This window comes from Sander vitreus, chromosome 19, assembly GCF_031162955.1.
Source record: "Sander vitreus isolate 19-12246 chromosome 19, sanVit1, whole genome shotgun sequence".
Taxonomy (NCBI): Eukaryota; Metazoa; Chordata; class Actinopteri; order Perciformes; family Percidae; genus Sander; species Sander vitreus.
The window spans coordinates 16,853,727-16,881,700 of record NC_135873.1 but is presented as its reverse complement, the minus strand read 5'-3'; the positions used below and the strand labels follow the sequence as shown (position 1 = coordinate 16,881,700).

Sequence of the window (27,974 nt, the reverse complement as noted above, 5' to 3'; positions counted from 1 at the left end):
TATATATATATATATATAATATATATATATATATATATATATATATATATATATATATATATAATATATGATACCTACCTGAAATGATGGACAAACTCAAATAGTACCTATGCTACGTGGTGAGCATGCACCAACGTGAAATAAATGGGTCAACGCACTGAAAGATATTTAAAGTATGGACTTTGATTTATTGGCAGCCCAAGCCAGTTCCCCCTTTGTCTCACCGCATTGGCCCAATGTAGGTCTGGTTAAAAGACTGTACGGTTTCTTTAACTTTTACTATTAAAGACTTCAGCCAGAAATCTGCCATCACTTAAAATTGGTGTACTACTTCACTTTATGTACCTTTTTGAAAAAACTTCAATTTTTGAGTTTTTCCAGCCGCTGCTGTGTAACGTGAGTGCTATCTCACAGCCCCATCTGTGCAGCCCAGATATTGACCCAACTTCCTTTTGCAACTTTCTCTCCCTCCCTGCAAGAGTAGACCACACAAAGGACCGATTGAGACGGGCAGAGGAGGGAGGGTCAGTCAGTGGAGCTGTGAAAGTCAAAGTGAGTGGGAGTGAGTGTGTTAGAGAAACAAACTACTGGAAAGATTCAATCAGAGGAGGATTTCTTGCATTTAGAAATGCCATGCTCACCAGATAACTGTTGAACTTACAGATCTATGAGGACTTTAAAAAAAGAGAGAAAGAGAAGAAATAGGATACAGGGAAAGGAAAAGAAAAAAAGTGGCAGAATACAAACGGAGCCAGAGGAAATCTAGAGAAAAAGAAGAGGACCCTTCTCTTCTTTGGAATCTGGTACTCAGCTGTGAACACAATTCTGCATTAAGGTGAGTGTTTTTTTTCCCGCTTGTTACTTGGGTTCTAACACCCCACAAAGGCTACATTTGTTTCCATGTTTTCAAAATATGCTCTTTACTCTTAGGTGTGAAAGAGATGTCAATTGTTTTTAAAGCCTAATATTCCTGGCACCTGCTGTCCTGTCAGCCATGTAGAAGTATCCATAATCTTATTAAGATGCTGATGAAAGTGAGCTACCCACTTAGCAATGTTACTAGACGGACTCAGTGAGTTTACAGGAACATCCAACGCTGATGTGTAGGAACCTGTGGATTTGTTTGCTCTCGCGATCTGTACTTGGCTGAAACTGCTATGAAAACAGGTTTCATCACTGTGTTTGGTAACCCCACTGTGTTGGCTCAATGCAGGAGCAACCTGAATTACTGCTTGGATCTCAAAATGCAAATATATGGTGTTGGCAGACCTGTTGCAAGCTTCTAAAAAGCAACTAACAATAACAAAACGGCATGCGCAGACTTGCTAACGTTATCTTGACTCCTTACATATTGAATTCAGAGAATGCGGGGAAACACCTGTTAACCAATGGCCCATTTTCAGTGCCTCCTTTTGAAAACCGGTTGAAGAAATCTTTACAATGTATACAATCTATGCTGTTGCTAAACCCCGACTGGTTGTGGCATGTCATGGTGTAAACTGACAGTAAAGTTGTTCAAGGGTCTTTCTGAAGTCACTCCCTCTCCCTTTACTTTATAGTGCACTTTAGTGAAGGTCCGCCATCTGTTTTTTGGGGGAATTTTTAGGCCTTTATTGACAGGACAGCTGAAGAAATGAAAGGGGAGGAATGACATGCAGCAAAGGGCCACAGGTTGGAGTTGAACCCCGGCCCGCTGTGTTGAGGAGTAAACCTCTATATATGGGTGCCTGCTCTACCAACTGAGCTATCTGGGTGCCCCTGCTGTCACTTTAAGTGTCTGCATTCTAAATATGAAAGCTATGCTACATTCAGTTCCCTGAAAAAATACACAATTTACCAAAAAGTAAGTAGGGCGATATGGAGAAAATCCAATTTCATGATATTTTTGACCATAAACTGTACATCAATGTCGATATTGCAGCGAAATAGTAGGGTTGACTATTGGTGCTTTCACAAAATATTTACACAATGAGATGTTTGATAAATAATCAGTGATGATTACTAAGTGGGTAAAGGCAAATGATAGAACAGCTAGTCAGTCTGGTAAGTTCAGAACATGACATCACTTTACCGTATCGCAGCCTTTAAAACCAGGAAAAGACAACACTTGTGTCATATCACGATATTACGATATCCAAAATGTAAGACGATATCTAGTCTCATATATCGATGTCAATATCATATCGATATATTGCCCAGCCCTAGTTAGAAGAGGAGTAGCAGTGTAGCCTTGATGGCAGGGGAGGGTGTGTAGCCGTAGGCACAGCTCCCCCTCCCTAGCTCTGCTCTCCATCAACTTCTGTTGCAGCTGCTGGGTCAAAGGTATCAACATGCTCTGGCCTGTTCTGTCTTAGATCTCCAGTCAACCTGCCAAGTTGTTTGTAATGCAGGGAGATCTCTGTGATTTTTTCTCTGTACCAAAGATTTTAGTTTCTAAAGTTTTTCACATCAATAGGATGGATCTACTCTACTTTGGAACATTACCATCAGTCTTGTATAAAGTACTTGAAAGCGATACTAATAAATGCTCTACTCTCAAAAAGGATCTTATGACTAGTCACCTTTTTAGAATATTAGTTGAGTAAAAGTCTTAAAGTATCTGATATTTCATGTACTTAAGTATCAAAAGTAATTTTCAGATATTAAATGTATTCATATAAGAGAAATGCAGAAACAGCATTTTAATTTTTGTGTGAGGAAGGATCTTTCACTCCAACATACACAAACATTTCTGTGTGTAACGTTATCTTTATCAGCCCTCGTCTGCAGCGCCTGCATCAGGGACTTCCATTATTATGCTTCCTCTTCCTCTTCTTTAGTTGTGGCCTGTGGTTTTGGCAATTTGCAACAAACAGGCATTACGTGACCAACATTTCAATGGAGGGTGCATTAACTTGCAATCTAGGAGCAATAGTTCGCTACTTTGTCGCAGTCTCACAAATTTCTAACGAGTAAGCGAGATGCTTAGTGGATATGTAGTGGAGTAAAAGTACAGTAACGAAATATTTGTACTTTGTACATAATTCAGTAGCTCACAAAATAGGGTACAATTAATATAAAATAATTACAGGCAACTACCCCAGGGCCCTGGACCTTCATAGGCCCCCAAAATTCTCTGTGCATCAGTTGGTTTTGGAAATATGATTCATTGCATGTTTGACAGGGAAATTGCAATATTTTAGTTCTACATTATTAGCCAATGGTGTCGAAATCTTCTTTGTTTGCTTTTTTGTTTATATTGTGCTCATATACAATTGCATATGCAATGCAGTATTTCATTGTCATAGCAGCTAAATGATGGCGCAGACTAATAAGTGGTGCCACAAAAACAGTGAAAATAAAATCATATTTTCCATATACTGTATTGTACTTGATGGAGTCCCAGCATGTTTGCTGGTGTACAAGTCATGTTTAAATGTTAAACCACAAGTGTAGTGTCTGTTTGACCATGTTCCAAGGTCAGAAAGCTCCAGTCTGCAATGGAGTATCTTTGTTTTGACTCGTGTTCCATTGAATTAAACCAAACTGTCTTGCGCAATCAGAAGTCCAGAAGGCAAGGAAAACGTTGGATGAGGATTTTTTTTTATTAAGATTTTGATCAGGTCCCTCACGGATTTGATATTCTGTTGCTATCCCACCATGAAAAGCTTGTTTCGATTCCAAGTTTGCAGACATTTTTCCACATACACACATTTACCATACACTACTTGCATCACGTTGTTCCTAAACTTCTTTACTCCTGCACATATGTGGAAATCTAGTTTGCAGTATAAATATTTATCTATATCATTGCATGCAGCAATGGAACATACGTAAGTAGCCGCTAAGAGACTCAATAGTCAACGGCTTAACATCATATAATAGTCTGGATATCAGGCTGCAACATTGACACTAATGTGCGCTGAATGTAATCCTAGTATTAGGGCTTTTTGTATCTGCAGGCAACAGCTGTGTTTACACTGTGGGCTAATACAGTGTGTACACACACACACACACACACACACACACAGGTTTGTGGCACTATCTTTGTGGGGACCCGTCATTGACATAATGCATTCCCTAGCACCTTACCCTAACCTTAACCATCACAACTAACCTTAACTAATGCCTAACCTTAACCCTCACCCTAACCATAACCTAATTATATCCCTAATCCTAAAACCAAGTCTTAACCCTCAAACAGCCCTTTAAACTTGTGGGGTCCTGCATTTTGGCCCCACAAAGCTGTCGGGACCCCACAAGTATACTGGACTCCTGGTTTTTGGAACCCACGAATATCGTTAAACAAGCCCACACACACACACACACACACACACACACACACACACACACACACACACACACACACACACACACACACTGTGAAATCTGTGTACGTTATGCACTGGCGCCACCCGAGCTGGCTATGTACTCCGGTAAGAGAGTTGCTGCAACCTTTGGTTTTAGTTCAACAGCTTTATTGACATTGAATGTGAATACAGTGCTTGTTGCTTGCGATAGTATGTGTTTGTGTGTGGTTTTCTGTAAAATGAGGAAATACAGAATATGTAAATATAACCTGTACATAACGAATGCACATATATAGATTAAAGAGAAATAAGCAACAATCACTCTGCAATATACATAGTGCTATGCAAACAACCAAACAATACTGGATAGTAATGGAAATGAACACAATCCATGTAGTAGTAAGAATGTAGTAAAGAATACAGGTTATTGTGCAGTTACATATATGTGTATATCTGTCGGCAGTTAGCCACAGCTCGCAGCCCTCTGACCTTGCCTCTGGGTGGAGATGATCAATGACCTCTGGTTGATTGCTCGCCCATTGTCTCATATCGAATCCACCATCAGCGAGCAGGACTCTCATCTTGTCGATAAGCTGTTTTGCCTGTGATGTAGAATGAAGAGACTGCAGGCAGTTATCTACATAAAAGGCGTTGATGACGGAGTCCAGTACCTCTTGGTTACCAGAGCTGTTGTCCTTGGCATTCCGTTGCAATGCGTATATAGCACAGCATGGACTGCAGGCAGTGCCGAAGGGTAGGACGCGTCATTCGTAGATATCAGGGTTACGGTCTCTCTCCATATCCCGCCATAGGAAGCGGAGAAGTGGTTCGTCTTCAGGAAGGAGCCTGATCTGGTGGAACATCCCACGGATGTCCCCGCTTATGGCGAGTGGATACTCCCTGAACCTGAGGAGTACACCCGGTAGTGTTGAACCAAGGTTAGGTCCAGGAAGCAGGGTGTCATTGAGGGCAAATTTTTAGTATTTGAAGGAGCAGTTAAACACCACTCTGGCCTTTCCGTTGTGGTGAACAAGGTGGTGAGGAATATACCATGATTCGTTAGATTGACTTGCCTCATCACTACTAATCTTCACAACGTACCCAGCCTTCACTAGCTTGTGTATCTCCTCCTTGTAGACCCCGGCTAGATCTGGGCTGCTGGCCAAGTGCCACGCGGTAGCTCTTAGGAGGGGCATCACTGCAGCTGGAGGAGCATGTAGCCTGGGTGCTGCTGCTTTGCGTAGAAGAGGTGTAGCGTAGCAAGCTATTCCATCTACTGTGACACGAATGGTTTGCTTCTCCAGTGTGTTGATAGCTACCTGGTCTTGCTTGGAACGCACAGATTCCTTTTCAGAGCTGTATGGCAGCGTGTCGATTTGCCAAAGCCTTTCAACGTGCTGATATAGGTCTTGAACAGGAGACAGGAATGCTGTATACAGGCAGGAGGCCTCTCTGGTGGGGTTCTGGAGGAAGTTGGTAGGTCCCTGAATAGCCCAGCCTAACAATGTGGATATGGCTACCGGGCCACCTGGAGGTCCCATCCGCACAGGGCATACTGGAGTGATTAACTCGTCTACGTTGATTATAGCGCCCCCTAATGGCCGGTCTTCGCCAAATTTGGTACAGAGCCTCAGACCGGCATGCCAAACGAACATCACAAGTTTCGTGTTGATTGCATTTACTGTGGCAGAGATATTGCAATTGCAAATTTCCCATTTAAATGCATTGAGTTATTGGCCAAAACAAATAAACGTTGCTTATAGCGCCCCCTAAAGGCCGATCTGTGCCAAATGTGGTACAGAGCATCGTAGTGGGATGTTGAACAATGATCTCAAGTTCCTTGCTGATAACATTTAATTTGGTCGAGATATGATATGATACGTGTGTGGTAGCTAGCTAGGAAAATTAGTTTGGTCGTCAAATGCGCATACTTTAACGTAGCAAAATTCCTTGAGTAACTTTTGGTCACGTCCATCTGGAAATGCTACGTACTAGGTTTCGTGCTGATCCGTCGCACGGCCTAGGACGAGTTCGAAAAAGTTGGTATTGCGCGATATTGCGGAAAGAAATTTAAGCGGAAATGGGCGTGGCCTATATCATGTGATTCAGCTTGATTCAAGGAACACCTGGATGTAAGGACTTTTAATGTGCGATGTGTAATGTGGGAGTTAAAGGCAAAAAAACATTATAGCGCCACCTAGTGGTCCACATGTGTAATTTTTGGTAGGTGTGGTCCATGACCCATTGTATATCTACCCTGTAAATTTAAAGTTGTTCACGTTAGCGTAAGTAGTAAATTTAGACGTGGGTCCCACAGGCCACGCCCACTTTGACCCCTCAGTACCCCACTCTAGGGTTGACCTCAGGAGTGGCCCTAGATGGTACCCAACACAAAAATTCTTTTTATTAACTTTTTGTCCGGCCCTTCTCGAGATGCTACCTGCCAAATTTCGTGCTGATCGGTCGCACGGTCTAGGAGGAGTTCGAAAAAGTAGGTTTTTCATAAATCGCGATTTTTCACACATAAAAGTTTAGGCGGAAATGGGAGTGGCCTATATCACGTGATTCAGTTGGATCCAGGGAACGCGTGGATGTATGGTTTTTACTGTACTCAGGGCTTAGAATGAGAATATCAAAGTGAACCATGTTCTTTTCATGAATACAAAGTTTAACAGCAACATTTATCCATCCAAGCCTAATTTATAAAAGATATTTAACTTTGTGAATAATACCTAACTGCAACATACTCATGACAAAAGCTACTGTTTGTGCTACAGTAATGTTATTGTCGTGCATAGACCTCTCATGATGCCAACCGCAGCTCTTGCAACAGTTCTGTGTGTTGCAGACCCCTTATCTTTTGCATCATTTGCTCTTTTGCATCAGTGTGGTTGTAAACATTTGCATACTTTCAAAATGATATTCAAATTATTACTAGGGAAAGACACTTATGTCAACACGTCAGTGCGCTCACACACAATATGTGACGGCTACAAATGACTCCATTTTGAGGAACAATTTGATTCCTAAGACCTTCTGGACAATGTAAATGCTTATGAAATCTTCTAATTTGTAAACATAATAAGTTATTGAGTGCAACATTTACTGTAGAAATATGTGGGCTTCCTCAGAGATATCACCATGATCATCTTGTCTAACTGCTAATGCTGCGCTGTTGACATGTTGATCTCGGTAAAGCCAGAGAGTCAGTTGATAACCAGCTTTGTAGGGTTAAGTGGGTTAGGTGTAGGTAAAGCCACTTATCCAGAACTTATCCACTTCATGCTTGGCGGGGTGTATTGCTGGGTACTGTAGGAATATTTAATTAAAGGTCCCATGGCATGAAAATGTCACTTTATGAGGTTTTGTGTCCTTAGATGGAAGTCTACACTGTAACAGTAGCAACCGGAACATCAGAGTATTCAGGCACTAACAACTACATCTATGTGACCCTGGTTGGGGAGAAAGGAGAGAGTGAACGCACCCTGCTGGACAACCCTGGACTGGACTTCTGTCGAGGAGCAGTAAGTGTGAATAATAAGCATACTGTGATGTGTGTTTAAATTAAAGAACATAGACTACTTTCAATTAGATTTTCTCCGGGGCTAAATTACGTGGTATCAGATTGCTGCATAAACTCAAGTACTTGAGTACTACCGATACCAGCATTTTAGGTGGTATCGGAGGCTTTAAATAGTGATCACAGATATGATTTAATATTTTTCTCCTTCTCCATCCCTCCATCTCCGTCAGGTGGATCAGTACAAGGTGACCACGCCTTCACATTTAGGCTCCCTGCTACTGGTCAGACTGCAGAAAGAGAGGTACTGGTTGGAAGATAACTGGTTCTGTCGCTACGTCACAGTGGAGCCTCCAGGTGGAGACAAGGTGCTGACTTTCCCTTGTTACCGCTGGCTCATAGGAGACGTCAAGGTGGAGATAAGAGAGGGAACAGGTAGGAAAGATTCGAAGCATTCAGAATCCACCCCTAATGGTCAGCTGTAATGGTACCGTTGAGAAAGGCAACCAACTCCAAAAGGATCCTGTGGAGCTGGTCGGTGGCAGAGTAATTATCCAGGGCAGTAGCTCGTACATTCCACCCCCCCATCCCCCCGACCTCCACACCCTTACTTTCTCCCTTTCACCATAAAGGACACACTTGAAGGTGGCCTTACACGCATTGTTGTCAGATCTCAGCCAGGTGGAAATGCAATCTGTTCAGCGTGACCCACATTGTTAAGACTTACCATTACCATTTGCACAGCAAGTTGAAGGGTCATTTTATTCTACACCATGGATGTATTGTATTAACTGGATACCGGATCCCAAAATGGCAGCTATTCAGTTCCATGGAGTTGCTCGGATGGCACATATGCGAAAAAAAAAGTTTCAGCTTCAGTTCAAGAGAAGTTTTTCAAATATAAAAAGTCCATGGATTAAAAATTCAGAATAGAAAGAGTCATAATCGCCCTTGTTTGCAGTTTGAGGTTCCCTGGCAGCATTTTACAGACGTCTCTTTTACAATAGAGGCCTATGAGGAAAATCCTCTTTGGGCCGCAGGGGGATTTTTTTGTAACAATACCACGTAGCAACTGGACAAAAATTGGCTGCAAGGCTGAACACAATTCCTGGCGGCCTGATAATTTTTACAGTGGGGCAAAAAAGTAGTTAGTCAGCCACCAATTGTGCAAGTTCTCCCACTTAAAAAGATGAGAGAGGCCTGTAATTTTCATCATAGGTACACTTCAACTATGAGAGACAAAATGAGAAAAAAAAATCCAGGAAATCACATTGTAGGATTTTTAATGAATTTATTTGCAAATTCCTCGGGAAAATAAGTATAGGACTCAAATCCTGCAGTGCCAGACGTGTCCCCCTGCTTAAGCCAGTACATGTCCAGGCCCATCTGCAGTTTGCTAGAGAGCATTTGGATGATCCAGAAGAGGATTGGGAGAATGTCATATGGTCAGATGAAACCAAAATAGAACTTTTTGGTAAAAACTCAACTCGTCGTGTTTGGAGGGGAAAGAATGCTGAGTTGCATCCAAAGAACACCATACCTACTGTGAAGCATGGGGGTGGAAACATCATGCTTTGGGGCTGTTTTTCTGCAAAGGGACCAGGACGACTGATCCGTGTAAAGGAAAGAATGAATGGGGCCATGTATCGTGAGATTTTGAGTGAAAACCTCCTTCCATCAGCAAGGGCATTGAAGATGAAACGTGGCTGGGTCTTTCAGCATTACAATGATCCCAAACACACCGCCCGGGCAACGAAGGAGTGGCTTCGTAAGAAGAATTTCAAGGTCCTGGAGTGGCCTAGCCAGTCTCCAGATCTCAACCACATAGAAAATCTTTGGAGGCAGTTGAAAGTCCGTGTTGCCCTGCGACAGCCCCAAAACATCACTGCTCTAGAGGAGATCTGCATGGAGGAATGGGCCAAAATACCAGCAACAGTGTGTGAAAATCTTGTGAAGACTTACAGAAAACGTTTGACCTCTGTCATTGCCAACAAAGGATATATAACAAAGTATTGAGATGAACTTTTGTTATTGACCAAATACTTATTTTCCACCATAATTTGCAAATAAATTCATTAAAAATCCTACAATGTGATTTTCTGGATTTTCTTTTCTCATTTTGTCTCTCATAGTTGAAGTGTACCTATGATGAAAATTACAGGCCTCTCTCATCTTTTTAAGTGGGAGAACTTGCACAATTGGTGGCTGACTAATACTTTTTTGCCCCACTGTATAATACATCCATGCATAACCCCTGCCAAAACTAGAAGTAATACCAAGTAAGTTTTTCCTCATAAATTTATATTTTAGGGGGACAGTGGTCATAAGCTCCTGTAAAACTGAAATGTTGCTAAAGGTGCACTTTCCTCTCTCCCTTCTCTTCCTGCCTGTGTAGCGAAGACACTGAGGGACGACTCCTTACCTCAGCTGCTGGCACACAGGAAGACAGAGCTGCAGGAGAGACAGACCACTTACAGGTCCAAAACACATAACAACACAAAGATACAGCTTCACTCTCCAGACTGGATGTGTTAAAGATTTATATGTATTAATATTTGTATCTTGCTGTGTGTTTCTGTCATTCAGATGGGTAACGTGGGCTCCAGGGATCCCCAGATGTATCGACGCTAAAACAGAAGCAGATTTACCCCAAGACGTTCGCTTTGACAATGAGAAGCGGAGTGACTTCGAACATTCATTACACTATGCGTAGGTGGTGCACACGCACACGCACACGCACACACACATACATACATACATACATACATACACATACATACACACACACGCACACGCACACGCACACACATACACATACATACACATACATACACACACACACACACACACACACACACACACACACACACACACGTTTGTTTGTTTTTCAATACTTGTGAAGACCCCGCACTTACAATTCATTCGCTAGCCTCTAACCCTAAAGGCCCTAACACACCAAGCTGACCGTTGGCTGTCAGTCCTAGTTGGGCTTACGGCGACCGACCGTCGGCCTAGTTTGTGTGGTGTGTCCCACACCATTGCCAAGCGCCGGCCTTCGTCGGCCTTTTTTCGGCTTGAAAACAAGAGTGAGAAAAGGCAGAAACACACACAAGGCTCCTTTCATTTTTCATCTCATCTATCCAATATACATATAAGAGCTGTCAAAACTGGTCAAAAATGACATTCAAATGTTACCTTAAAAAAACCAGGTTCAAACGATTGGAATAATTATTTTTGCACATTACGTCCATAAGATCACAAACGTACAACAAGATATACATAAGTACTTGTGTATTTATTCCAACAATAACATGTCTTTTAAAAGATCTCTTCATACCCACACATTACAAAATAAATGTTAATTACTAATATCCTATACTGAGATATTTAATATAAAGTCCGTAATAGACCTCTCTCTCTCTGCACCCTCTCCACCGCTAAACAATTAGCCACCTAGCAATAGCAAGCAAGCTAGCTTTCTAGGCAGCCGGCCAGCCTCTAAATTAGTTAAATGTAACAACTTAATGTAAGGTGACCAGATTTCTGAGACAAAATTTGGGGACATTTTCAGCTCAGAAGCGTAAATACCTTCAAAACAGGTCATGTTTTTATCTTTGTAAAACTTAAAACGGGGACACTGCCCCTCACTAGACCTAGAGCTGCACTGGGACACAAGCCCCCCTAGGGGGGTCCATGGGCATGCTCCCCTGTAAGAAAATGTTGTCTATTTTAACGTTTTGCATCAATCTGGTGCACTTTGAAAAGAAATTCAGAGTTTAAACTTGATTATTCTTATCTATGGATGGACATATTTGTGCTGTAGCCTGAACTAATTTGCACTTCAGAATTATAACCATGCACACACAAGTGGTATAGTTTTTTCTTCATATTTTTGCATTAATGTCCCTAGGAAGCATACCAGTAGAAATATATATTCATATATGTAAGTGGGATGTATATAAGTAAGTGGGATTGTCTGGAATCTGGCAATATAATAACCATTATGGTGAGATACAATGGCTAAGCAATTTACAAAAATGTCTGTGCTGACATAAATAGTTTACATGAGAATACATTATAATTTGTACCCAAAGTTGGAGACCATGTAGACATTTTGTTGCAATTTCTAAACCGGATTACCCGGGAACCGCTTGTTGTACTGATGCATGTGTTGAGTGAAGAGTTTGTAAGATATTTCACAGAGAGTAATGGGTGTGCAGAGATTTATGCAGAATTCAAATATGATAACATTTCATGTAAGTTCAATGTTAATTTTCTCGCAAACCATTTGTCACAGCAAGGGGGTTAACACTTTTGCATGCACTATATCCGTGTCACATTCTCATTAGGGGCTGAGCCCCCCCTAAAGGTCTGATCCTAGAATCTCCCCTGTTTGTACAATTGTCCAGCTTGTATTCACGTTCATAAAAGTGCTCGTTTTGCCACTGACAGGCTCAGATTAATATTCTAAGTGTCTGACAACATTATGGAAATGATTTCTAAGGAGGTCGGCCTTTCTGTTAAAGAGTAAGATACTTTTTTTAAACATAAAAAGTCAGCGAAATTGCATTGGCTAAACCCACCAGACTATGTACTACTATGTAAATAAACAGTCATTTTAGCATCGTAAAATATGGGCATTCTACATCTCTGAGCAGCGCTTGCTCTGGAGCCTGCGTGTGCACGGTGCACGACTATACGTTTGGTCAATGTTTTCTTTCTTTCATTCCAATTTCGGGTCTGTCAGTCACAGTGAAAACCGGGGACATTTCTGGGGACAGCTCCAGCTGGGGACAGGTCACCGAAACCGGGGACGTCTGGTCACCCTAACTTAATGTTTAATTCACACGCTCTTGTCACATCGTAGGAAAGCACATTGCTATCGCCAGATAAGTGACAGGTTTGTATAGCTAATTTTTGATAACCAGTGTATGATGAAGGCATGTAGGGAGACTTCTTTGCCGAGAGAATGGATGACAGCCCGGGAGAGGGACAGTCCGGTTAGCCATCTGCCAGTGTCTGCTGTCTTCCTGGCGGGGAGTGAAGCAGAAGGACCGTAGGCTCTGTTCGGTTCTGCCTCTCCTCGAGCAAACGCTGTTTGTTGTGGGTATCATAGCAACGTTATCTGGTTTCCCTTGTTGAATGACGAATAGATTATCACAGCCTGCTGGTATGGAGAGTTACTTTCTCTCACGCAGACGCAGAACGTACGTGGCACTTGGCCGTCGGCTGTAGTCTCTGCGGTGTGTGCCAGTGCTAATTTTTGAAGGCGATGAGAGCTGATGCGAGGCAACGCCACAGTCGGACGTCGTCGCCACTAGTCCCCGGCCGTCGGCTTGGTGTGACAGGGCCTTAACGTTTACCATCACAACTAAATGCATACCTTACACTTACCCTAACCTAAACATAATTTTAAGCTTGAATTTAAAACCAAGTTTAAACCTTCAAACTATCTTTTAATGTACTGAGGGCAATCTCGTCACAATGCAGGAATGTCCTCACTACGAGGGTATAAAACTGAAATTGGTCCTCATAAAGAATGTTGGTCCCCAGATGAGAGTTGAGCTTCTACACTGTGCAGTCTATCCTAAGTATACATGCCCTCTCTCTTTTCATCAGCTTGCTGGAGTTGTCTCTGAAGAAGATGGCCATCAGGTTTGGGAAGTCCTGGAGTGACCTGGACGATTTCAAACGGATCTTCTGGAAGCTGCGAAGCCCCATAGCTGGTGTGTAAATACACACTATATACTCCTTCCAAAACCTGAAGGGGAAAATGACTAAAAACTAATGGCTGGGCAGTTTCCTGTTAGACACTACATTTCTAATACACGAGAAATGCAACATGTTTGATATACTGTACACTAATACATAGTCCTTTAATGTACACATTCATTATATGGAAGATATAGAATGCCTACACTGTGTAATTTGTGCGAGACAAGAGATGTAGTTCAATGAGCGGTTTCATACAAAACTAAGTGGTACTACGACAAACCTGGGACAAACTGTGACTTTCTTCACTTGCAAAATTATCTTTTAAATTGATGGACTTCATATGTGTAATTCATGGCTCGATTCAAATGGGATCAAAAAATGTATTCCTCCCTCCCCATTCACTACCATCCATATTTTTCCAAAATAAGGTCCCATGGGGTCCACCGGAAGGGGAGGGACTTTGCCTTTCTATGCACATTTACTCACCAAGTTTATTCACTCACCCAGCATGTGTATGCGTTTGACTCAGAGTACTGTATGGAGCACTGGAAGGAGGACTCCTTCTTTGGCTACCAGTGTATGAATGGCTGTAACCCAAGGATGATCAAGAGGTGCAAGAAGCTACCAGAGAACTTCCCTGTGGTAGCAGACATGGTGCAGAGCTCCATGGCTCCCAGGACCAACCTGGACAAAGAACTTAAGGTGGACAAATGCTCTATATCTGTCTCTATCAGTTAACAACTGCAGAATTGTGTCACTTACTGTATGTCTTGAACCTGGTCATTCATTTCGTTCTGCTTATTTCCTGTCCAGGCAGGGAATATCTACCTGTTAGACTACGCCCTCCTGGATGGGGTTCCCACCAACACAATTAGGGGTAAACCTCAGTACCTTGCTGCTCCACTCTGTCTCCTGTACCAACATCCAGATAACGGACTCATACCTATTGCCATACAGGTATATCATTCACACCCATAAAGCATATAGACCTGCAGTGAAATAGTGAATGACCTCAACATGTCACTGATGGATTTTTTTACACTTGTACAATTTAAGAAAGCTGTTTTTTGGTTTGTTTTTGTCTGTGCAATGTCGTATTTATTCTGTTGATTTGATATTGTGTGTAATTCTAGTTTTGGCTAGTAAATCTAGTATTTGTATATGTGTATACATAAACATATAAAGTAAACTAAACACTACAGTGGAAACAAACCTGGTGACTAAACTCTGAACTTCATATGGTCTGGGAGGTCCTAGTTCAGGTTTCCTTTTATGCAATGGAACAGGACTGCCTGTAATAGTTTCCTCTCCTTGTCCTCAGCTAGAGCAGACTCCAGGCCTGGACACGCCCATATTCCTGCCCAGAGACCCGCCCCTGGCCTGGCTATTGGCTAAGATGTGGGTGCGTCACGCTGAGTTCCAGGTGTTCCAGCTGCTGTCTCACCTGCTCAGGACTCACCTGGTGGTAGAGGTGTTTTGTGTAGCTACTCTGAGACAGCTGCCCGCTGTGCACCCTATATATAAGGTGAGCCATATTACTCAGAGCTGTAGTTCTCTCTTAGAAGATTTAAGCCATGTCTGAGACCTGTTTCTGTCTCAGCAACAAACCATGGAGATCTGGCAACGCAGATAAGGTAACATTTGCTCACGCCTTAACAAACTAATTTTCATAATGCTACATGTGGCTTTTAGCTGTGTAAATACCTAATGTTGGCAAAAGAAAATATTAAAGAGCCCCTATTATACTCCCTTTCTGCATCATGATTGTACTCCTGGGGTCTACTAGAACAGGTTTACATGCTTTGATGTTCAAAAAACATTTTGTTTCTCATACTGCCCAATGCTGCAGCGTCCAAAAAGCCCAGTCTGCTCTGATTGGTCAGCTGGCCCACTCTGTTCTGATTGGTCAACCAATTTCAAACAAGCCACTGGGCGCCCTGTGCTGATTCAGGCAGCACCAATGGGCAGCACATATGAAAAACTGGACTGGCTTCCTCAATCTGTGACATCACTAATTGAGGAATTTTAAACAGGAATGTGGGCGAGGCGTTTCAGGCAGTTGAGCTAAAATACTGTCTGTGGGAAAGAAAGCTCCATTTGGAGTGAAATGTGTTTTTTGTACTTTATACATCTATTACATACACAATAAACTATATCACACACTACAGGACGGGAAAAATCCCAAAAAGCATATTAGGGGCTCCTTTATAAATTAGGCAAATATGACTTTTCATCCATCCACACGACGTTCACTACACTTTAAAACAAGGCTGCGCCCAGAAAGACCAACCGTTACTCCAAAATCATTAATTCCCTCTGCAATTAAGTTGATGATGTAACTGTAACTTAAAGGACATGTAACTGACTTGAATGTATTTTGCACAAACCTCATATTGGTTATGTGTTTAAAACTGGTCGATTGCTCTCTTTATCGTACTTTATCGTCTTTATTCAGTTCTTATTTCAACTGTTTTTCTTGCTGTGTACTTTCTGATCTGACACTTTCCCATATGCCTTTTTATTGTGCTCCCTCTGTCACTGATGAGCGGCAGTATGAATGTGCCTATATGTTTCGGTGGACTGTAGAGTACATCCAATCCACCTCTCCTCAATGGCTTTCCAGACCATTTATTAGCAACAGCTCAGTTATTCGTGCTAATATTTGAGACTTTGGCAACACAGTTTCTGTATGTTGCACCCTATGCAGTGTTTTTGTGTTTCCCTGCTGCAGCTCCTGGCTCCTCATCTGCGCTACACTCTAGAGATCAACTGTCGGGGGCGCACTCAGCTCATCTCCCCTAACGGCATCTTCAAAAGGGTGTGTCACTCACAAACAGTACTTTTGGCATTTGGAAGTTAGTGGATGTGGGCTTGAAACATTTTTTCCAGAGACTGTTAATGTCACTGGGCTCTCCACCTCATCACAGCCACATGATCGATCTTTAAAAAAAAAAAAACAGACACACGTGCTGTGTTAAAGGTCCAGTGTGTAACGTGTTTAGTTGTTCATTATCAAAATCTGTGTTGCCCGTTCACAAACTTGTCCTTTATCATGAATATTTACCACCACCATCAATTCCAAGTATTCCTATTGGCTTGAAATTTTACATTTGCATGAACTGGGGTAGACGCTCTATATTCATGCGCCATCTTGAAATACGTTAGCCGGTTAAGGGACATACAGGACATACTGCTCCGCCTTACGCGTTTTCGCTGTCACATGATAAACTCACAGGTGCTGCTAATGCTGCTAACGGGTATTATCGGTACGCGATCTGTGCTTCCTGCACGATCCCAGGACCACACGTATTCAAAATCCAAATTTCAAGAACAGGAGTATTCTTCTTCGCCCAGAAAAAGAAAAAGGAGATTAAAAAGAGCAAGAGACCATCAGAAAAAAAGAGTGAACCTTTGGAGCTGCCTTCCAAAGATGGAAAGACCTGATGAAGGAAAAGGGGATCAAAAGAGACGCCGAACGGCTACCGTAGCTGCAATACGTACTTTGAACAGCGTGGCGCGAGAGAATTGATTGCGATATATGATCTCAACGCTAGATGGGAGAAATTCCCACACATTGGACCTTTTAAACAATGTGATGACTGTTGTCATTGTGTGGGTGCTCATCGTGGCGGTCGTGTTCGTGTGTAGGTTGTGTCCACGGGTGGTGATGGCCTGTTGATTCTGTCTCAGAGAGAGTACAAGGAGCTGACCTACCGCTCCCTCCAGCCCACCAATGACTTCACTGACAGAGGAGTTTCCCAGCTAAAGAACTACTTCTACAGAGAACACAGTCTGATGATGTGGGAGGCCATACTCAGGTAGCCTACATCCTACAACACAAGCTGTGTTCGAAACCGTTGTCTCGCTCACTATTCCCTATATAGCGTTCATTAAATAGTGAACTGTATAGGGAACGAACAAACGAGATTTCGGAACATCGTTGCGTCAGTAGATGCGCCCAGCATCATGTAAACAAACCGAAACACAAATACTTTGAATGTGTCCCTGAAACAAACGGAGTGCTCCGGAGAATAGTAAAATGCTGTATATATATTTGTTACATTTTACATTTCCACTGTTTAGAAACGAAAGCCCGCTCCATTTTTCCTTATTCAGTTTTCGCAGTGACTTCTGCTGCTTCTCCTCCTCCGGGAAAACACAGCCGCGGTGCATTGTGGTGTACGGGAGTTAAATGTAGCGTATGTACACTCAAATTAGCAGTGCATTGTGGGTATTTCAAACACACTATATAGTGCACTCTTTCTGTGATAGGGAACGGTTTCCAACACAGCTTCACTCTATGCTCATACTAGAAGCTGAGTCAGAGCGGTCATATGTAGTCCTTAAAGGTGCCCTGCCACACAAAACCTTTTTACTTGTATTTTTTGAAATATGTTAGGTCCATATGTGTTTGTTTTATGTCGTGAATGTGAAAATGAACTGCTACCTCCTCAGCTCTAGCCACTGAAAAGAAATAAGGGGAGAAATCAGGCCAATTACAAAAGCTGGTCAGACTGATGTGGTGTTGCCTGAGCTCATTAGCGCTGAGTAAAGGATGCTGATAGCCAGGCTCTCATTGGCTAGCTGTTAGCCAATCAGAGTCAAGCAGCTTAGTTCGTTGAATATTAATGAGAACTGGCACAAACCGAGCCGAGTCCTCCTGCAGGCTATCTATACCACGCTGGAATGGCTTGAAACAAGGTAACCAAGGCATTTTTTTTCCACAGAAAATGTTAGTCCATGGTAGAACTTCAGACATTACCACAAAGTAATGAAATACGTGTGACAGGGCACCTTTAAATATGTCTGGTATAGTGTCAGAGAATTGGAAAATATGATGTTATTTAAGATTTCTTTTTTTTAAATTTAGATTGAGAGGAGAAGGGGAACACATTCGCAAAAGACACAATTTTGGCTATTTTCATAGGGAATTCAGTAGGGCTGCCCCCTCTTAGTCGATAAGTTGACCAATCGGTCTTTTTGGTCTTAGTCGACTAAGATTTCTTTAGTCCATCAGTGATATTTTTAAAATCCTTTTTCATGCTGAATGACTTAATTCAATTCAATTGTATTTATAGTGTCAAATCACAACAAGAGTTATCTCAGGATACTTTATAGATAGAGTAGGTCTAGACCACACTCTATAATTTACAGAGAACCAACAATTCTCCCCAAGAGCGAGCTTTTTGAGCAAACTTAACGGGCAGAAACGTCAGATACAACCTGGGTCTTTGTGGGGCGGCCATCTGATGTGACCGGTTTAGGAGGGAGGGAGAGAGACTCAAATCAATAATAATTTATACTTTATCAATCCCGCAAGGGAAATTACAATGTAGTGGGTATAATGATGAACAGTGGCAATTATAGTAAAAGTAAAGAACTATGACTAATAATAATAATTATAATAGTAGCAGTGTGAGCATTTTTTATTCCAGAGCTTGCCTCCCTACGAGCACATGGTCCACCAAGACCAAAACCAAAAAGTTTCTTCCCGAGGCTATTTTGCAGAGGCACCTTGGCTCCGTCTGGAGCTTAGCGCCGCCCAAGACGATTGTGATTGGTTCAAAGAAATACCAATAAACCAGAGCACGTTTTTCTCCCATCCAGGGAATTCTGTGTGGACTAGCCAGACCTTCCACCACAGCGCTGTGGAGGAAGGTCTGGCAATGCGAGACTACTGTAACTGTGCCTTTTTCCTTCAGTTATGTCTCAGGTATGGTCAGCCTGTTCTACCAGTCAGACCAGGATGTGCAGGAAGACCTGGAGCTCCAAGCCTGGATCAGAGACATATCACAGGAAGGCTTCACAGAGGTCCCCAACTTTGGTCAGTTATTAATATTTATCTTAATACTTAACATGAAAAAAAAAAACTTTTCCAACTGGGAATTTTTACAAATCTTCAAGACAAGACAAATCTTAGGCATTCATTTTAAGACCATTAAACAGCTGTGTTATGTAAGAAAATGTAAACATTGGATTGGGACTCTTAACTAGGGCTGCGACTAACGATTATTAACATCGTCGATTCATCCGTGGATTATTTTCTTGATGAAATGATTAGTTGTTTGGTCTATAAAATGTCAGAAAATGGTGAAAAAGTTAACTCAAAGCCCAATATGACGTCCTCAAATGTCTTGTTTTTGTCCACAACTCAAATATATTCAGTTAACTGTAAAAGAGGAGTGAAGAAACTAGAAAATATTCACATTTAAGAAGCTGGAATCAGAGAACTTTAACTTTTTTTTTCCTTACAAAATGACTCAAACCGATCATCAAAATAGTGCAGCTCTATTCTTAACAACTGTATGCAAAAGTGACGTCTCAATATGTACCATAACTATATGACATTTCTTACAAGCATTCATGTGAAGTGCTGTCAGAAAGTGTTATTTGTGCATCTGATTGTTGGTGGTGGATGTATGTTCAGGTCTGTCCAGTACGCTCAGCACCAGAGAGGAGCTCTCCACCCTGCTGTCGGTGTCCATCTTCACCAGCACAGCCCAGCACGCTGCCACTAATAACGGACAGGTGCTGAGCACTCACACACCTACTCAGGGGCGGTTCTGGGGGGCAAGGGTGGCCAGTGCCCTCGTAATATTGAGGCTCGACACCTCTCTGGCCCCCCTAACTGTGGCAAATATTTTCATACATTTTTAACCCCACCTTCATCCCCAAAGAAGAGGGGATATTATTCCTGTGCGGTGATAAATAAAATGTAGGTTAACACTGAATGAGTATACTTGTGTTTGTTGTTATGTGTGTATCATTAGTCTATTGTAGAACCAAACCTATGGAGGGTTGGAGGTATGTGACACTTAACAATATTAATATATTTGGTACCCGTAAAATCGCATGTGACCCCAGCCTGGCCCCTCCATTTGAAATGGTCTAGACCCGCCACTGCACCTACTCACTGGGATGTTTATGGTTGATGCCAAAGATGCGTTCAGCTCTGAGATGTACGGAAGAGGATAAGGGCCACATTGGTCTATATCCAATACCTTCCACTTCCGGGATTGCTCCGGTGCCGCCGGAAATTCCGCCGTATGTCCTTCTTTTCGGCCTGATGTCCGTTACCTTCCTCTTTCTTTGTGTTGTAATTCTAACCTCTGGTGGATTTGTGAGGACTATGGTTAACTGCTCCTCAGATCTCTGCAGGGTAAATCCAGACAGCTAGCTAGACTATCTGTCCAATCGGAGTTTTCTGTTGCAAAAACTACTTTTGAACGTACACGTTCCACCAAAACAAGTTCCTTCCAGAGGCTGTTTTGCAGAGGCACCGTGGCTCCGTCCGGGGCTTCGCGCCGCCCAAGACGATTGTGATTGGTTTAAAGAGATGCCAATAAACCAGAGCACGTTTTTCCTCCCATCCCAGAATGCTGTGTGTACTAGCCAGACCCTCCTCAGCAGCGCTGTGGAGGAAGGTCTATCACGAGACTAGGGTCACATTAGGGCTGGACAATAAATCGATATATGAGGCTAGATATCGTCTTAAATTTTGAATATGGTGATATGACACAAGTGTTGTCTTTTCCTGGTTTTAAAGGCTGCATTACAGTAGAGCGATGTCATTTTCTGAACTTACCAGACTGTGGGGGAAAGTGGGGGAATAACGTCAGAAAGCTGAAAACAAAAGTCGGAATTGTGACTATAAACGTAGAACTCAAGATACATTTTTCACATTGGCCCTACTCCTCTTCCGTAGAGATGCCCTACACACAGGGGCGTTAGCTGATTCTCTCTCTGTCGATGTTTGATTTTCAGTTTGACTGGTGTGCCTGGGTCCCCAACACCCCCTGCACCATGAGACACCCCCCACCAAGAGACAAGGATGCTGTTACCATGGAGAAGATCATGGCCACCCTTCCTGATGTCAGCCAGTCCTGTGTGCAGATGGCTATCACATGGCATCTGGGGCGAGCTCAACCAGACGCAGTGAGTCCATCTCTGTCTGGTTTACAGGGTGTTATTAACAATACTCCATTCTGATTGGACAAATGGCAAAATACCACAGCAGATGGCATTTCAATGATCCCATATATAGTTGGTCTGTGGAGCTGATCTGACACGCTGCACCACCCACATTAGTTCCTCTCTCTTCAGTAACTTCCTGTTTTCTCCTGCCTAGATTCCTTTGGGCAAATACGCAGAGGAGTACTTCACCGAGAGGCGGGCCCAGGAGCTGATTGACAGGTTCAGAGCGGAGCTGAAGGAGATTGAGGGCCACATCATGAGTCAGAATGAAGGACTGGAGCTTCAGTACCTTTACCTCCTGCCCAGCCGCGTAGAAAACAGCATCACTATATAGAAAGACTAATGGACTAACTTCTTCTTTAGTTTTGGCGCTTGGCAACAAACGGGCATTACGTCACCAACAGGAACGGAGCGTGCATTATGAGTCGCCAAACCTGCTCTTTTGCAGTCCAACAAATTTCTTCCGATTGTATTTTGTAGTAACGGAGATGCTTACAGTAGGTGAAATGTATTGGAGTAAAAGTATACATTTTATTTTGGAAATGTAGTGGAGTAAATGTGAAAGTTTCCAGCAATATAAATAACGAAGTGAAGAATGAATGTATGAGAAAATTCTACTTAAGTACAGTAACAGTACAGTATGTTTTCCATGACATTACAACACTTTTTGCAACAGCCACACATTGATGAAGACCATGAACTGAAAGCTGAGTTATGCTCATTTTGTCAAACTTCACTTTTTGCCAGTGCACACATTGTCATTTTGTTATATAGCCAAGTATTCACCACTTTATTATGGAACTTAAATGATGGTAATTGCAGCAACAGATGTTGATAGTGTGTTGAAAAGCTGGAAGATCCAGCTTCACTGTGAAGAAGCTGCACTTTTGCAGGTTTTATGTAGGGACAAAAGCCAGCTCTGCAGAAGTGAAAAATCCACGCTTTTGTCAAATAAACAATCTAACCAAGCTTAACTCCACACATCTTTTAATGTTTGAAATGAATGCTGGACTACAGCCTTGGACATTTGAATAAAGACAACCATTCAAAATATGATTCTCTGAGGCACTGTACAGACAAAAGTCCACTGAAACAAAGAACTAGATCTAATGACATTCTAACATTCCAAACACGGATACTGGCAATAATCAAAAAATACATTCTCTTGTGCAGCACAGTATGAAACCGTTGACATTTTTTTTTTTAAACAAGAATAATCACTGAGACTCAGTAACTATTAGCGTTTCAGTGGGTAGTTTTCACCACCACAATCAAATCAGTTCATCACTTGTGATCAGAGGTAGAACTGCTCTCGTCTTGAATACATGAAGGTGCAGAACGTCGATCTGCTCCCACACAGTACCCAGTCTCCCCCCCCTGTAATTTACGATTAGGAATTTTAAACCCTGAGACAGAAGTCAGTGATCACAGAAGAGCTGCGAGCTTCTAAACGCGGCCTCCTGCTGCCAGAGTGCTGCTGGGAGTTCCTCCGTCCAGCGGGTGGCATTAGTGCACCAGGTACTCCTACAGAACAACAGGATTAAAATAATGATCACGGTTACACTACTTTCACACATGCTCTATTCCTAATTGCAGTGTTTTCCCTAGCTTTGTGGAAGACTTAAGTGCACGTATTTGGGCATAGTTTAGGCATCCTTTCTCAAGAAAATTTTAGATGTTTCAATTAAAAAGAAAGAAGAAAAATGCAAGTTCCCCCATACATTTTGTGTCTCTTTGTGGGATTTTGTCTCTTTGTGTTGTGTTGTGTTGTCTTGTCGTGTCTCTTTTTGGTCATTTTTTCCCCCCCTTTGGAATAGTTCTGGGTCTCTGTGGTCATGTGGCGTCTCTTTGTAGTCTGTTCGTATCCCTTTGCGGTAGTTTTGCGTCTCTTTTTCACATTATTTTGGAACGTTATCAGCATCATCTGTGTCCAGAACGATGGAAAAACACCCAAAAAGCTTAAAGACAAAACTTGCTAAAGAAGTCCAACTACAGTCAGATATAAGATTTGGTGTAGGTGCTGCAGGCGGGGAAAAAAACCCATTTTTTTTGTTTTATTAAAAATGTAAAATGTCTTAACCGTATCCAACATATTTAGCAAAAATAAATCGGCCTATCTGTGAAAAAAACAAAGACTGATGATAGGCTAACTGGCCTATAGGTAAGGTAGCCATCCACAGATACAGTCAGTTCTAAGGATTTACTTTGCTGTATGCATGTTTAACAATAAAACATGACATAAAATCATACCAACAATTATTGTTTTAGTTTAGTATTTTAGCACTAAAAAGGGTATGTTTTGGTTTGTTTAGGCAGCCCATACGTTACTGTAGGCCCAGTTTAATATGCAACCTCATTTTATACAATATATGTAGTAGGGGGTCCGTGCTGCATCTCTCTTTCAGTTAAGGGCTTAAAAAACGTTGAAGACCCCTGGTCTACTACCACCCAAGAAAACTCCTTGAAACACTCTGTTCTGCTTTATATTTACTTGCCAGAACGTGCCCCCTGGGCCTTCAGGGCAACCCTTATTGTTGAACCCTGTGTCTGATAAACCTTCAACTCATGGATCTCTTACTCAAAACAACTTTCCCCCGGGTCGCATTTTAATGTCTCAACGCTACCTAAAATCCACATCTGTCTGTTGCAAGTCCAAACATCCACTTAGGGGGCTATTACTTGTATCTCCATGAAGAGATACCCCTAGAGCAGTGTTGTAGTTTGGGTGAATCTGACCCTTGCCACAAAAAAGGTCAATAACATTGAACAGCCACACAAAAAATGAACTCACCTTCCGCTTGTTGAGCTTCATCTGGCAGCAGGAGAAGAATCCAAACAGGATGTAGAAAGCAGCTGCTATGAAGCAGTTGTAGCCCACCTGCTTGTACAGGGCGTAGATCCTCTGAGGAGGGTTCATACTGAAGAGGAACACAACAACATTAAAGCCAAGGGCAGGACTCCTGAAAAGTCCCAATTGCAAATCCGCCTGCTACATCAGCACCACGGACAGCGCCATGGATTTATTATTACAATCGTCTTGGGCGGTGCTAACCTCCGCACAGAGCCGCTGCAAAGTAGTAGTTTGACATTAAACTCAGTCTAGTTAGCTAGGAGTTTAGAACGCCAACACAAAGAAAGAGGAAGGAGACGGAAAATACATGCATCCGGCGGAATTTCCTCCAGCACCGGAACAATCCCGGAGGTGGAACACTGAGGATATAGACTACACCGTTATGAAATTCCGCCTACTGCAGCTTTAACACTGGGCATGCATTTTGGTCATTTTGCTAACAATGGGGATGATATAAGCTAATAGCATGATGTTTTTGCAAAAAATGTTAAAAACCAATTCGATATTTTTTACCAATGATTGACCTAAATATTTTCCATTTAAAACTGGTACCGCTGACGGCGACCACATCATGTCCGTTTTCAGCAAAACAGAGTGAAAGCACAACATCCATGTTATGTTCTTCTTTACAAATGAAATAAATATCAGACTGATCAGTTTTTAGAAATGTCTCATGATATATTGTCTCTAGAAGTGTATTATTCAACTTTTGTTTTGTTAAAGAAGGAAAAGAAAATTGCAATACTACCGAATCGCAATACTTCTAGAAGCAATAAATGAAAATTGCAGTACAAATAGAATCAGCACCCATGTACAGTACAGTAGCAGGTATCAAGCCTCAGTGCAGCTGTATGGGCAGAGATCTGGAGAGAGGAGTGGTAGTAAAAGCCTTACTCTTGGTGGATGTCTTCATCTGTAAAAGGCACATCTTCAATCAGCACTGCTGAATGTGTGGTGAAGAAAATCCCCAGCATGGCCTGAGAAAGAGGCGGGACACTTGTTACTGATGGTCCCACAGTCAACACGGCAGGGTTGATGGGTTTTTGTTAAGTTAAGACTCACTCGAGATTCCATTTAAACTGAATATACTGAAATATGATTTAAATATATATTAGTTTTATATTTCATTACATCCAATTCATTTGACCAAACTGCTTTTTGTAAAGGGCAACACGTATCAACAACATACAAGGACTACTAGCCAGTCAGGAGCAGAGTATGAGGGCGTGCCCTGACAGTACCTAGGTAAGGACTACTAGCCAGTCAGGAGCAGAGTATGAGGGCGTGCCCTGACAGTACCTAGGTAAGGACTACTAGCCAGTCAGGAGCAGAGTATGAGGGCGTGCCCTGACAGTACCTAGGTAAGGACTACTAGCCAGTCAGAAGTATGAGGGCGTGCCACGCTAGCAGCTAGGCGAGCATTATAACGTGTGTTCCAAAGTGACCACGTTTGTCTCTGAAGTAAAGGCTGGACTACAATAGAGCTGTTTGGAGCAGTTTGTGAACAGTGTTTTCTGTTGGAGATGGTAAGTCCCTTTGGGGGTGGACTTTGGGCTTTTTCACTTTGTAAACCTATAATGAATATGTGTAAAAAAGATATATAAACACAATAAAGGAAAGGGAAAAAGCCAAAAAGCATAATATGAGAATACCCTGTGTTGAGCTCTCTGTTTTAGCTACAGAGTGAGACATCTCACTTCTGTTCCATCTTTGTTGGGAGTCGCACATGCTCAGTACCTAGGTAAGGACTACTAGCCAGTCAGAAGCAGAGTATGAGGGCGTGTCCTGACAGTACCTAGGTAAGGACTACTAGCCAGTCAGAAGCAGAGTATGAGGGCGTGCCCTGACAGTACCTAGGTAAGGACTACTAGCCAGTCAGAAGCAGAGTATGAGGGCGTGTCCTGACAGTACCTAGGTAAGGACTACTAGCCAGTCAGGAGCAGAGTATGAGGGCGTGTCCTGACAGTACCTAGGTAAGGACTACTAGCCAGTCAGAAGCAGAGTATGAGGGTGTGCCCTGACAGTAGCTAGGTAAGGACTACTAGCCAGTCAGGAGCAGAGTATGAGGGCATGCCCTGACAGTAGCTAGGTAAGGACTACTAGCCAGTCAGAAGTATGAGGGCGTGCCACGCTAGCAGCTAGGTGAGCATTATAACGTGTGTTCCAAAGTGACCACGTTTGTCTCTGAAGTAAAGGCTGGACTACAATAGAGCTGTTTGGAGCAGTTTGTGAACAGTGTTTTCTGTTGGAGATGGTAAGTCCCTTTGGGGTGGACTTTGGGCTTTTTCACTTTGTAAACCTATAATGAATATGTGTAAAAAGATATATAAACACAATAAAGGAAAGGGAAAAAGCCAAAAAGCATAATATGAGAACTTTAATTAAAAGTCCTTATTTGCAATAAAGCACAGCAGCCAGAGAAGCAATCACAAAGAAGTGGCTTAAGCCTGACTCCCCGTCTGCACAGGACCAGTATCATATGGAATTCATGAGTTCTTTGTAATGGAACGAATGACGTTCTCCATGAGACTCCAAGTTGGTAAATTACAACAAAAAACAAATCTGGGAGAAGTGGACTACATATACACATATACCCTGAAATGCCCTTCCTTTGTTTAAATTTGGGTTAACTTTAACATTTTCTTTTTATTTATTTGATTTCAATTCTCCATCCAAATGGATTCTATTCTACAGGCCTAATTTGATATAGCCTATGTACACTTTAAGTGGAGAAACACCCAGTGTTTTGTTTGTACTCTACTATTTTATGATTATGAAAACTGCTAGGCTACTATGGGGTTCTCAATAAAAGAAATAATAATAACATACAGACAGTGGATTATTGTAGTGGATACAGTGATTTTGGATAAATAATCCAAAATGGAGTCCTTTTTTTTTTAAAACAGAATTAGGATAAATAAGAACTAAGGTAAACTAAAACAAACAACCAACGGAACCTGCCTTCTTTGGATTCGGTTTAAGTTCGACTGAGTCATGTTTGAGCTTGATTGTAGTCTCTCGAAAATGAAGGTAGGCTATGATTAGCAAGAATAAAAAAGAAATAAAAATAAAGCAAATAATAACACTCACCAGCATTATAACCCCCCACGTGCTCAACACAATACCACACGCGGCGAGTTTTGGTCCACAAATCAACCCACGCATTTTAACACTCGGTTGTGGTTCTGTTAAATCACAAAGGTTGACCTGCTGCTCAAACTTCTGTCACTTGTTCGGTCAGGTGACTATGACCGAAAACAGGCACCGGAAGTTTCCGGGTTTTCATTATTTTATTGTTTGATATACATATACACATTCAACATTTAGTAATGAACATATGGATACAACCCATAGATTTGGGCTTTAAAATATGTACAGCAGACCAACAGAAACAGGTGCATACAAAAATAAACGACGTAATTTGATCTATCTGCTAACTGCCAGCGGTGGTGCTGCGTTCAGGTACTGTCGATATTACTAAAAATCTTCAGCCCACACAGAGAACAAAAAAGAAAATGATACATTTCTTTCTTTCTGTAGTTGCACTTACTTTGCTCTGTCGGTACCTTTTTGAGTCGGATTGGTTTTTTAAAACGCATTGTTGGTATGTGTTTAAGTTGTAAGT

The 27,974-nt window shown here is 42.1% G+C and overlaps 2 protein-coding genes across 2 annotated transcripts; one reads left to right on the top strand and one right to left on the bottom strand.

Annotated features, from left to right (window-relative positions):
- The first annotated feature begins 364 nt into the window (after window positions 1–364).
- alox12 (arachidonate 12-lipoxygenase) lies at window positions 365–22,397 on the top strand. Its single transcript, XM_078275596.1, has 15 exons — window positions 365–835; window positions 7,667–7,813; window positions 8,043–8,244; window positions 10,205–10,286; window positions 10,396–10,518; window positions 13,429–13,535; window positions 14,054–14,226; window positions 14,338–14,481; window positions 14,846–15,049; window positions 16,256–16,342; window positions 17,173–17,342; window positions 19,227–19,348; window positions 19,952–20,052; window positions 21,289–21,459; window positions 21,653–22,397. Exons 2-15 carry the CDS (start codon window positions 7,667–7,669, stop codon window positions 21,830–21,832), a joined length of 2,013 nt encoding a protein of 670 aa, XP_078131722.1. The 5' UTR covers window positions 365–835; the 3' UTR covers window positions 21,833–22,397.
- Window positions 22,398–22,468: 71 nt separating this feature from the next.
- Window positions 22,469–27,620, bottom strand: rnaseka (ribonuclease, RNase K a). The gene is made up of 4 exons (XM_078275598.1): window positions 27,440–27,620; window positions 25,244–25,326; window positions 24,290–24,416; window positions 22,469–23,022 (listed from the first exon to the last, which is right to left on the bottom strand). The coding sequence occupies exons 1-4, from the start codon at window positions 27,512–27,514 to the stop codon at window positions 23,005–23,007; spliced, it is 303 nt and encodes a 100-aa protein (XP_078131724.1). The 5' UTR covers window positions 27,515–27,620; the 3' UTR covers window positions 22,469–23,004.
- Window positions 27,621–27,974: the final 354 nt, after the last annotated feature.

Excerpts from the sequence above, each read along its gene's own strand:
- alox12 (XM_078275596.1), top strand. The coding sequence starts at position 7,667 with ATGGAAGTCTACACTGTAACAGTAGCAACCGGAACATCAGAGTATTCA. Across the intron at positions 10,519-13,428 it reads GAACATTCATTACACTATGC|CTTGCTGGAGTTGTCTCTGA; the intron begins GTAGGTGGTGCA and ends TCTTTTCATCAG. Across the intron at positions 14,227-14,337 it reads ACCTGGACAAAGAACTTAAG|GCAGGGAATATCTACCTGTT; the intron begins GTGGACAAATGC and ends TTTCCTGTCCAG.
- rnaseka (XM_078275598.1), bottom strand. The coding sequence starts at position 27,514 with ATGCGTGGGTTGATTTGTGGACCAAAACTCGCCGCGTGTGGTATTGTG. Across the intron at positions 25,327-27,439 it reads CGTGGGGGGTTATAATGCTG|GCCATGCTGGGGATTTTCTT; the intron begins GTGAGTGTTATT and ends CCTCTTTCTCAG. Across the intron at positions 24,417-25,243 it reads GATGAAGACATCCACCAAGA|TATGAACCCTCCTCAGAGGA; the intron begins GTAAGGCTTTTA and ends GTTCCTCTTCAG.